Source organism: Petaurus breviceps, unplaced genomic scaffold (genome assembly GCF_028583685.1).
Source record: "Petaurus breviceps papuanus isolate PSGF00001 unplaced genomic scaffold, PetGlider_PUasm1.0 91041, whole genome shotgun sequence".
NCBI classification, from domain to species: Eukaryota; Metazoa; Chordata; class Mammalia; order Diprotodontia; family Petauridae; genus Petaurus; species Petaurus breviceps.
In genome coordinates, this window is record NW_027187400.1 from 29,001,412 (window position 1) to 29,013,416 (window position 12,005).

The window sequence follows — 12,005 nt, forward strand, 5'->3', positions numbered from 1 at the left end:
CACAAGAGTCCTCTTCTCAGTTCTGCTGTCTCTAGCCTGGAAATCCTCCTTATATGTGGTCATTAGCTCCTCCCCTTCCTGTTGCAGGAGTTCATCAGTTTTAGGGTTCACAAGTTGTGGGGTTCACACATTCTGTTTCTTAACACACTTGATACAAGGCTCATAAGAAAGGACTGAAACAAGGTGTGAACCACTTCTGTGCTTGCCATTACACTTTCTCCCTTAGTACTTACCAGATGTAAGATCCTAGAGGGCAGAGACCAGGTTTTATTTTAATGGGACCTTGCATGTGGTAGGTGTTAAATAAATGTGTTGAAATAAGTGATTGTCTACATTGTCCATTTGGTGCTGTTATTTACTGTTCTAATTCCCATTGGCTAGGGCCTGATGTAAGTTATTCACTCTTTCTCTCTCTCTCTCTCTCTCTCTCACACCCACACACAAACACAGTGTCTCAAACTCTTATTGCACTTTTAAACTATCAAAGTTTAAGACACTTTGTATATCTATATGTATATGTATTAGGGGGTATGTGTTTTATATACATATGCATATGTATATATGTTTTCATGTATATATACATACGCACACACATGTATATACAGAGTATATATGCATGTATGCATATTTATTGAGAAACATCCTATATGTCTATGTATATATACATAGGTTCAGCATATAAAATATATGTGTATATATAATGTATACATAATATATGTATGTATATGTACAGGCTCATATGTGTGTGTGTGTTTGTATTGCCTCTTTAACTAGCTTGAGAGAACCTGGTGGGCAGAGGGCAGAGTGAGACAGTTGAGTGCAGTGGACAGAATGCTATACTTGGAGTTGAGAAGACCCAGGCTCAAAATCCCACCTTGGACACTTACAGAAGAAGCAGAGAACTCTAGATTTGGAAGCAGGGGAGCCTGTGTTCCAGTCTTGCCTCCAACTTGCTTAACACTTCCTAAACCCTGGGCCAATCACTTTAGTTCTCCCAGCCTCAGTTTCTTCATCTGTAAAATGAGTTTAAAAGCATTTGTCTCTCCAGAGGTTGTGACTACCCAACAAAATCCTCACCTGTGTAAGGTGCTTCATGAACCTTGAAGGGCTATGCAGACATTGTTGTTGAGTTGTTCCAGTCGTTTCCCCATTTGGGGTTCGCGTGGCAGAGACACAGGAATTATTTGCCCTTTCCTTCTCCAGCTCATTTTACAGATGAGGAAACTGAGGCAAACTGGGTGAAGTGACTTGGCTAGGCTCACACAGATGTCTTGGGCAGTAAAGGTCCTTGTCTCCGGGCCCAGTGTTCTATCCATGACTCAGCCCAACTGCCCATATGGATGTTAACTAGATCATTATGATTAGCATCCTGGTCATGTTCAAGTTAATTAACCTTTCTGAACCTCAATTTTCTTCATTGGAAGATGGGTATAATAATGGATATTGTGAACTCAGATGAGATGTTGTGCACCTTTGCAAACCCTGGGTGGATATGTAAATGTCAGTTATGATTAGGTGGTAAGACTCCCACACTCCCTGCCAGGGCATAATCATCAGGTAGCTAATGGGATTCCTTCAGGGCACATTTGGCCTTGGTATTCCCAGTGCTTATGGTAGGTACTTAACTAGTGCTTGTTGTACTTAACACAATAGGTACTTAATTAGTACCTGTACTTAACATAGTAGGTACTTAACTAGGGCTTGTGCTTAGCATAGTAGGTACTTAACTAATGCTTGTTGAATTGCTCGATTTGGCTGTAAAATCAATCAACAAACATTTTTTTAAGCACCTACTAACCCTGCCCTCAAGGAATTTTATGCAGGCACCTAAGTAAACACAAAGTCATTTTTTGGGGTGGGGAGCCTAGCCACTGATGGGGGGGGTAGGAATCTAGAAAAAGCCTCTTGTAGGAGCAGAGGTAAAACTAGGCTTTAAAGGGAGTCAGGGAGTCTGGGAGGCAGAGTTGGAGAAGTACATTCACTATAGGCTTGGAAGGGAGATTTGGTGAATGTCCTGTATGAGGAAATGCATGGGGGAGAGTTTAGTTTGAACCCAGAGTCCATGAAGCAGAATGGGGTATGATGGTACAATAATACAGCTGGGGAGGTTGACTGAGCACGATTTCTTATTTCTTTCAGTGCCCTATAGGAGGGAGAGGGAGCTGGTTGTATTTGATCTTGGAGGTAGCAGGAAGCCACTGGTCCTTCTAGAGGAGGGGATCGATGTGATCACACCTAGACTTTAGAAGTCTCACTTTGGAAGGATGGATCAATCCAACCAGCAATTTTAAGTGCACTCCATGTGCCAAGCACTGGTACTAAATGCTGGAGATAAAAAAAGAGGCCAAAGATAATCCCTGCCCTCAAGGAGCTTACATTCTAATGGGTGGATCTGAGGGGGTATGACTAGATGTAGTGAGACCTCTCATATAATTGTGGAAATATTCCAGGTGAGGGGGAAGGAGAGCATAAGCTAGGGTGGTAGCCTTGTGTGGGAGGGAGAACTGATAAAACTTAGCAACTAAATGGGGATGGGGGAGTGAGGTATAGGATGAGTCTATCGATTGAATGACTGTGAACCCAGAGTGACCGGGAGGATGGTAGGACCCTTCATAAACATTGGGAAATTCAAAAGAGGGATGGTTTGGGGGAAAATACATTGGCTTCTGTTTGGGATACATTGGGTGAGATGTCTGTGGAACATCCTGTATGAAATGTCCACTGAACAGGTAATTGGTGATGTGAGATTGGAGTTCAGGAGGGAGACCACAACCAGAGAGCAAGGTTGTAGAGCGGCTAATGGATCCTCTGGTAGCTGACTGGGTCACAGAGAGAAGAGGGCCCAGAAATGAGGTCTGGGATAGACCTGAAATTATGGTGACACATGAATTTTGGATAAACACAGGTGACCGAGGAGTGGCCAGACAGGAGGCTAACCAAGGGGGCAGGGGTGGTCAACAGTGTCCTGGAGGATCATAATAATAGCTGGCATTTCTCGAGTGCCCATTCTGCAGCAGGCATTGTGCTAAGGGCTTTGTTACCTCATTGGATCCTCCAAACAACTCTGGGAGGAAGGTGCTATCATTATCCCCATTTTATAGATGAGAAAACTGAGAAAAATAGAGGTTAAATGACTTGCCCAGGGGTCACCTAGCTAGTATCTGAGGTTGGATTTGAACTCAGGTCTTCCTGACTTGAGATAAAGTGCCAGCCCTGAAGTCAGGAAAACTCATCTTCTGGAGTTCCAGTCTGGCCTCAGATACTTACTAGCTATGTGAAACGGTGTCACTTCACCCTGTTTGCCTCAGTTTCCTCATCTGTAAAATGGGCTGAAGAAGGAAACAGCAGACCACTCTAGTCTCTCTGCCAAGAAAACTCCAACCTGGGTCATGATAGGGGTTAGATACCACCAAACAACTACTAAAAGTCTCTGATTCTAGGACAAATGCTCTAAGGCCCGAGAAAAGACCATCTGATTTGGCAATTAAGGCATTGTTAATCAGAGACCAGTTTTTCTGTTGAGGGATGAGGTCTGAGGCCAGATTGCAAGGGGTTAAGAGCCCAAGGAGGAAGTGCAAGCTTCTGATTATAGCCAGTTTTTTCTTGGAGTTTGGCTGGGAAAGGGAGAGGAGATGTAGGACAAGAAAGAAGAAGCTGATTGAATCTGTGAGTGTTTCTGTTGTGACTGTTTCTTTATCTTAGGCTGGCAGAGGGGCGGGTGTGTTTGTGGGCTTGGGGTAGGACCCTGTAGATTAGGAAAGACTGAAGATTAGAGAAGAGGGGGGATGATTTTAGGGACAGTCTGCTGGTGAAGGAAGAGAGGGTGGAAGCTGGAGGATACAAGCAGGGGTGTTGGTCAGGGAGAGAACTCATGGGATGATGAAGGGCCTTTGAGATAAAGAGAAGGGAGAAATGGGAGCTCTCCCCTCTTTTCTCAATAAAATAAGAGGCCAGGTGCTCTAATGAGAGGGAAGGGAAGTAGGTTGGGGTGGAAGGCTGGAGGAAAGAAGAGAGGGTTGTAGCCATTGGTCTTTCACCTAGAAGTCAAGTGGATAAGTGTTTATTAAGAGCTCACTGTGATAAGTATGGGGCAGCTAGGTGAATAGAATGCTGGGCTTGGAGTCAGGAGGACCTGAGTTAAAATCTGACCTTAATCACAGTGACCCTGGGCAAGTCATTTCATCCTGTTTGCTGCAGTTTTCTCATCTGTAAATGGGAGAAGGAAATGACAAACCACTCCAGTATCTTTGCCAAGAAAACCCCAAATGGGGTCTCCAAGAGTCTGAATTCCAGCAGTGCTGGAGAAAGGGTCCCTGCCCTCAAGGAGCTCTCATTCTAATGGAGAAGATAACTTGCCTACAGACTACTGTATGTACAAGAGATAGGAGATAAATAGGAAATAATCCCTGGGAAGATTCTAGGAACTGGGAAAGACTTCTGGCAGCAAGTGGGCCCTTAACTGAGACTTGAAGGAACCAGGAGGGATAGAGAGAACTGAAGGCCTAGGGATAGGCCAATAGAAAGATAGGAAAATGAGAGAAATGGCCAGGCCAGTATCACTGGATTAAATATTGCATGGAGGAGTAAAACATAAGAAAACTGGAAAGGGAGGAAGGGGCCATGTTATGAAGAGCTTTTAAAGTCAAACAGAGGGGGCAACTAGGTGGAGTCAGGAGTCAGGAAGACCTGAGTTCAAATGTGGCTTTTGGACACTTACTAGCTGTTTGACCTTGGACAAGTTGCTTAACCCTCTTTTCCCCTCCCTGCTCCAAAAAAGCCAACCAGAGGATATTATATTTGAACCAGAAGGCAATAGGGGAACACTGAAGTTGATTAAATTGGGGGATGACATAGTCAGGCCTACACTTTAGGAGGATCACTTTGGCAGCCAATGTAGACTTGAGACAGAAAGACCAGTCAACCGACTACTTTTAATAAGCTAGGCAGAAGATGCTGAGAATCTGGGGGATCATCCGTCTAGAGCAGCCAGGTGGCATGGTAGATAGATTCAGAAAGACCTGAGTTTGAATCAAGTCTGTGAGACTATAGGCACTGAAGATCACTGAATTGCAGTCTGCCTCAGTTTCCCCATCTGTAGAATGGGGAGAATAACAACACTTCCTTTCAGGGTTGTTGTGGGGATCAAATGAGATAACATGTAACATGCTTTGGAAAATTTAAAACACTATGGAAATGCTAGGTAGTTATTAGAACCGGAAGGGACCCTAAGGTCACCTAAGCCTTCATTTAATGATCAGATAGGAAAATGAGACCCAGAGAGGTTGTCTTATAATGGCAGATGGAGGACACCAGCTTTGGTGTTCTCTCTGTTATTCCATTGCTCAGGAGTCTCCTGTGAGGAACCACACTGTACTTCTCCCATTTTTACCATATATTATTTCACATTATAATCATCTCTGGGTTTTATCTTCTTGCCAGACTGTAAACTATCCAAAGGTAAGGACTGTGTCTTACCTAAACTTTGTGTCTCTCCCAGTACCTGCTAAATAATGATTGGCTAGAAGGGAATTCTATCCTCCACACTCTCACTTTCTGCACCTGGGGCCAGGCTGCCCACCATTTGCCTGGTTAATCATAGTAGGTGAACCTGGAGAGATGACTCAGAGGAACTAGAGAATGTGTCTTCCTTCAAGTATTTGAAGTAGTTTGGAAGGGAAGAGGGATTGGAGGGATCATGCTCCACCCTGGAGGCCCTTAGCAGCAGGGCAAATATAGGCTTTTTTTTTTTTTTTTTAGGAAAAACTTCCTAACTGAGCTGTCCCAAAGGAGAGTGGGATGCCTGGGGTGGGCGGAGGCTCCCCTCCATTGGTGGCCTCCAGGAGGCTGGAAGCCCACTTGCTGGATAGGTTATTGAGCGGATTCTGATTTAGGAATGGAACAGATTGCACAGTCACTGAGGGAAGACCTTCTACCTTTGACACTCTGTGATGGACAGAGGTCTGGGCAGAGGCCCTCTGCCTCTCTCTGAGGCCTGTACTTCTCACCCCCAGGTATGCCACCACGCAGACTGTCAGCAGCTCCACCGACGTGGGCCCCTCAACCTGTGCGAGGTGTGTGACGGCAAGTTTCATAGCACCATGCACTTTGATGGGCACATCCGCTTCGACCTGCCCCCCCAAGGTGAGCTGGGCCCGGGACTTGAGGGATGGGATAGTGGGCTTCCTGGGGTGTACACTCTCATGGCTGGCTGGCGTCAAGTCAGCCATCAAGTCAGAGGACCTACTCCTTCTAATTGAGGGCTTCTTCTTACTTGGGTCCTCCCCTTACACTGTTCCTGGGAAGGATTCGACATCTGAAGAGCCTGCAGTAGTGGGTCATGGTGTTGGACTGTCCAGGACTGACCAGAAGTCAGCTGCTGAGGGTTTGAAGCAGTGGTGTGTTAGGCCTCAGCCTGGGGCTATCTCGGGACCTGGGTTTGAAGTATCTTGGAGTAGTGATTAGATAATGGGAATTGGAGTCTTCCTAGCTGCCTGACTCTGGGCAAATCACTTACTTTTTCTGGGCCCAGCTTCCTTATAAAAGGGATGGATTCATTGGCCTAGAGGTCTATTCCAGCACAAAAATCTATGACCCTATGATGTGTTACTTAATCCTTGGACAGTTGTGGACAGGTCACTTCTCCTAAATGGGCCTCATTTTCCCAATTTGTAAAATGAGTAACTTGGATTAGGTCACAGGTAAGGCTCTTTCCTTTGAGTCATACAATTTTCTAAACTCTGACCTTGTTCCAGGTGAGCCAAGGAGAAATGGAATTCTTCTGGTTTGGACAGCACATTTAAAAAAATATTTCTTAATATTTTATTTTTTTACAATTACATGTAAAAACAAATTTTAACATTTAAAAAAATTTTGAGTTTCAAATTTTCTCCTTCCCTCCCCCTTATTAAGAAAGCAAACAATTTGATATAGATTATACATGTGCAGTCATGCAAAACATATTTCCAGATTAGTCATGTTATGAAAGAACACAGATTAAAAAAATAAAAAGAAAGACATTTAAAAAAAGTATGCTTTATTCTGCATTCGGAAACAATCAGTTCTTTCTCTGGAGGTAGATAGCATTTCTCATGATGAGTCTTTTGGAATTAACTTGGATAATTGTTTTGCTGAGAATATCTAAGTCATTCACAGTTGAGCATTGTACAGTATTGCTGTTACTGAGTACAATATCCTGGTCCTACTCATTTCACTTTGCATCAGTTCATGTAAGTCTTTCCAAGTTTTTCTGAGAGCATCCTGTCTCACTTTTTATAGCACAATAATATTCCATTACAATCATATATCACAACTTGTTCAGCCATTTCCCCGTTGATGGGTATCCCCTCAGTTTCAAATTCTTTGCCACCACAAAAAGAACTGCTATAAATATTTTGTATATGTAGGTTTTTCTCCTTTTTAAAAATCTCTTTTGTGTACAGACCTAGTAGTGCTATTGCTTTGACAAAGGGTATACACAGTTTTATAATCCTTTAGACATAGTTTCAAATTGTTCTCCAGAATGGTTGGATTAGTTTGCAACTCCACCAACAATGCATTAGTTCCAATTTTCCACTTCTCCGACAATATTTGTCATTTTCCTTTTCTCTCATATTAGCCAATCTGAGAGCTGTAAGGTGATACCGCAGAGTAATTTTACTTTTCATTTCTCTAATCAATGGAGAATAAGAGTATTTTTTTTTATATGACTAGAGAGAGTGTTGATTACTTCATCTGAAAACTGGACAGCATATTTTAGAAAGATAAAGGATAAACCAGAGAACATCCCAAGGAGGGCACCCAGGATGAGAAAGGCCTGGGATCTATGTTCTGTCAGGACACGAGGAAGAACTGGGGATGTCTAGAAGAAAGGAGACTTCCGTAAGAGTGGATGTGGGGGACACGACAGCTGTCCTTGTGTATTTGAAGAACTAGCATGTGGAAGACTTGTTTTCCTTGACCTCCCGGTCAGGATCAGGAGGAGTGAACAGAGAGGAGCTGCATGGGACAGAACGCTGGTTCTGGACTCAGAGGACCTGGGTTCAGATCCTGCCCAAATCTCTTTGATGGACAAGCGCACCTATCTTCCTGACTGTTTCTTCCTCTGTGTAATGAGGAGGTTGGACTTTCCTGCTCCAAATCAATAATCCTAGGATCCTTTGGAAGTTGAATAAAAGAAAAACTTCCTGTTAATATTGTAGAAAAAAGAGGCCTGGGCAGCACCTTCCCCTTCGATGGAGGCCTCAGCAAAGGTTGAGTGACCACTTTCCTGGTGTGTTGTAGAGAGAATTAGGAGCAGATCTGGAGCAAGAACCCAAGGCTTTTTTTCAGTAAGCACCCAAAAGTCAGTGCCACCCTTATTGCCCATTCATGGCTGAGTTTGTGAACACAAGGGCATCTTGTCTGAGAGGCCTGGGAGCCAGGACAACCTGAGTTCAAATCCAGCCACAGACATTTTACTAGCTAGGTGACCCTGGGCAAGTTACTTAACGTTTGTTTGCCTCAGTTTTCTCATCTGTAAAATGGGCACAACAATATTCTTAGGGTCATCATGAAGATCAAATGAGATTGAAATCATAGTGCACTTAGCACATTAGCTGGTACGTAGTTGGTGCTAGATAAATGTTAGCTATGATGATAAAGTGCCGGACCTGGAGTCAGGGTGACATGGGTTCAAATCCTATCTCAGACACTTAGCGGCTGTGTGGCCCTGGGCAAGTTTCCTCATCTGTAAATTGTGGGAAATAATAATATCTGTCCTCTCTCAGTTGTGAGGATATGATGAGATAATGTACTTTGTGAACTTCAAAGCACTTGGAAAATGTCAGCTATTCTTCTCAGTAATACAGTGATCCAAGACAATTCCAGAAGACTCATGATGAAAAATGCTGTCCACATCCAGAGAAAGAACGGTGAAGTCTGACTGCAGACTGAAGCAGACTATTTTCTCTTGCTATCTTTTATTTTTCTTTCTCATAGTTCTCTCGTCTTGTTTTGATTCTTTTTTCAAAACATGGCATGTGGAAATATGTTTAACATGATTGTACATGTATAGCCTGTATCAAATTGCTTGCTGTCTTGGGGAGGAGGAGAGGAAGGGAGGGAGGGAGAAAAATCTGGAACTCAAAATCTTATAAAAGTGAATGTTGAAAATTATCTACATGTAGTTGGAAAAAATAAAATATTATTAAGTAAGAAAATAGGAGATGTGAGATTAAAAAAATTTTTGCTTTTTGGAGCTGGGAAGGCAAGGATAATTGGCATTAAGTGACTTGCCCAAGGTCACATGACTAGTAAGTGTTAAGTGTGTGAGTCCAAATTTGAACTCATGCCCTCCTGACTTCAAGGCCGGTGCACCACCCAGTCACCCCAATGTGAGATTATAATTATTATGGGGTAAGACTCAGGGGTCCCAAGATTAGCCACAAACATTCAGCCACCTGTGACCAAGGTGGAAAGGGAGGACTTCACCTTTTCCTATTTCTCCTACCTTTGCTTCCTCAGGCTCTGTCCTGGCCCGGAATGTCTCCACAAGGTCATGTCCACCCCGAACCAGTCCAGCCTCCGACCTGGAAGAGGATGATGAAGGGTTAATGGACAGTAAAGGGTAGGCCTGGGACAGTGGGGGCTGAGGGAGGGTGGGACAACCTCCCTAGGCCTAGCCAGAAGACTAGATTCCAGGAACACTGACCTCAGCTGCTGATTCTGCCTCTAAGGTTCATGGGGCAGGTTTCTTCTCTGGGCCCCAGGGAAAATGCTTGATGGCTTTTGGAGGAGACTGACCCTGATGTAATCTCTTCTGACCTGGGAGAGTGGGGGACGAGGGAAAAAGGGGAGGAGGGGACAGCTCTCCCAGTCCCTAGTCTCTTTCATGGAATTACTCAGCCAGCCAAGAATAAGAAGTGTGAACCAAGGGAAGCAGTCCTGGGTTGGAATTCCAGATTTGTTGCTCACCAAGATTTTAGACCAGAAGGGGCCCAGAGCCCCTCTTTTTATATATGAGAAAAAAAAATCTACCCAAAAGGCACATGTCCGACAGAACTCATGACCTGTGCAACCATTAGGTGAATCACCTCTATGCTCTGGGTCTCAGTCTTCTCATCTGTAAATGAGGGTCTTCAAATAAGATCCACCTTCCAGCTCCAAATCCAGTGATGTTGGGATGTGTCCTTTAAGCTAGATGTGATTCCTCCATTAGCCACTAGAGGGTGTCCCTACCACTCAAGCCAGCACCTGGTTTTGCTCTCACCAGTCCTGGGCACTTGGAGGGGTGGATGGAACAGCAAGGGAGTTTTCAGGGTCCCAACCTCTCCGTCTAGGACTCTGGGGCTGTTCCTTCCTCCCCTAACTCCCCAGACCTATTGGGAGAGCCTTCCTGCCTGACCTCTGCCCTTACCCCGTTTGCTGCCCCACAGGGAGCGGAAGGGTTCGGGTCTGAAGCTGGCGAAGAAGAAAGCTCGGAGGAGGCACACAGATGTGAGGAGCCTCTCTTAGAGGCCAGGGCATCAGAATGGGTGCATGCTCCCTCCTCGGGGGGCCATAGCCCTTTGCTGCAATCCTGCAGCCTGGGAATCCCCCACACCCACTTGTCCATACATTCATAAGCATGTGCTCCCTTTCCCCCTTTTCTTCCAGCCTGTCAGGGGAATGCATCTGGTCCCAGGCTGATGCAGGGTCTGTCTCTGCTGTGCCTGGGGTATAGATGTGGGAAGGGAGGATGGGTTGGGGAGGTGAGATTTGGCATGAATGACTCCGTGTAGAGTCATAATGAGGGTGAGGCTATCAGGGCTATGCCGCAGGGTGGGGAAATGCCAACAGCACTGTCTAGAAATTAATCTCCTTCCCTGCCTCTCCCCACTCACTGCCTTTGGCTGTTGGAGCCATGATGCATTAGACCTTTCTTTCGCCCCCCAGTGGCCATTGACCACATAGCAACTTCAGGTCCTTCAGCAGCTAGAAATCTTGTACTATCCAGGACAAGGTTCTTCTCCCCATGCAATTCACAAGCCAGCTCCCCCTCCCAGGCTCAAGAATTTTTTCAGGGTGTTGTCTAACTCTGTGTTTTCCTTGCTAGGACCCCAGCAAGGAGTGCTTCACCCTGAAATTCGACCTGAATGTGGACATTGAGACAGAGATTGTCCCTGCAATGAAGAAGAAATCTTTAGGGTAGGGCCCTGATGTGGCCTTCTGTGTCTGGGAGGCTGCCACTAGGTGCTTGAATGGTCATCTTTGTGACCCTGGCTCTTTCCTCGTTCTGTTCAGTTTTGTAGTCTCCACTGGGTTAGATGCTGGAGCTACAGAAATGGTGGTAGGGGGTAGGGAGGGAAGGACTGAGTTGGACTGGGAGCATGTCACATGAAAAGGGCTTTGAGTGCCGCTCAGCTTCAAGGGCAGTGCTCCGCTCCATGATGGCTGTGGGCTGTGGTATCATGGCACCATAAAAGGGTCCTGGCTCTAGAGGCAGGGGACCTGGTTTCAAATCCCACCTCTTAAGCTTACTGTCTTTGTGACCCTAGGCAAGATACTTCAGCTGTCTTTGCTCATCTATAAAATCAGGGGTGGGCTGGATTGGATAGCTTTCTTTCCAGTTCTGAGTCTACAATCCTGTGGCCTTTGAACCTGTTGAATTGGGACTGGGGGGAGGTATGGGTTTGGGATTCAGGACTGGAGGTGGGGCATTGGGCATTGAGGTCAGGGTCAATGATATGACGGTTCTTTTGTGGCAGGGAAGTGTTGCTGCCCGTGTTTGAGAGAAAGGGCATTGAGCTCAACAAAGTGGATATCTACCTAGACCAGTCCAATACACCCCTCTCCCTCCATTTTGAGGCCTACAGGTTTGGGGGTCACTACCTGAGGGTCAAAGGTGAGCAGAGGGCTTGACTGTGGGGTGGGGCTTTGTGGGGGGAGGCTTTGGTTGGCTGGCAGTTGGGCCCATTCTAATCTTCTCTCTCCTTCCTGAGGGTTTGAGGAATAAGGAGATGGGGAAGCAGAGAGAAGGACAAGGGGAG

General features: G+C 45.4%; 1 protein-coding gene across 5 annotated transcripts in view; it reads left to right on the forward strand.

Moving 5' to 3' along the window:
* The window catches only part of PLEKHG5 (pleckstrin homology and RhoGEF domain containing G5), a 115,127-nt gene that overhangs the window by 84,159 nt on the left and 18,963 nt on the right, over positions 1 to 12,005 (forward strand). For all 5 annotated transcript variants that reach the window (XM_069079372.1, XM_069079374.1, XM_069079376.1 and 2 more), the window contains 5 exons: positions 6,012 to 6,141; positions 9,502 to 9,604; positions 10,413 to 10,473; positions 11,072 to 11,163; positions 11,724 to 11,860. In XM_069079372.1, coding sequence (XP_068935473.1) covers positions 6,012 to 6,141; positions 9,502 to 9,604; positions 10,413 to 10,473; positions 11,072 to 11,163; positions 11,724 to 11,860 — 523 coding nt within the window. The remainder of the gene's footprint in view (positions 1 to 6,011; positions 6,142 to 9,501; positions 9,605 to 10,412; positions 10,474 to 11,071; positions 11,164 to 11,723; positions 11,861 to 12,005) is intronic.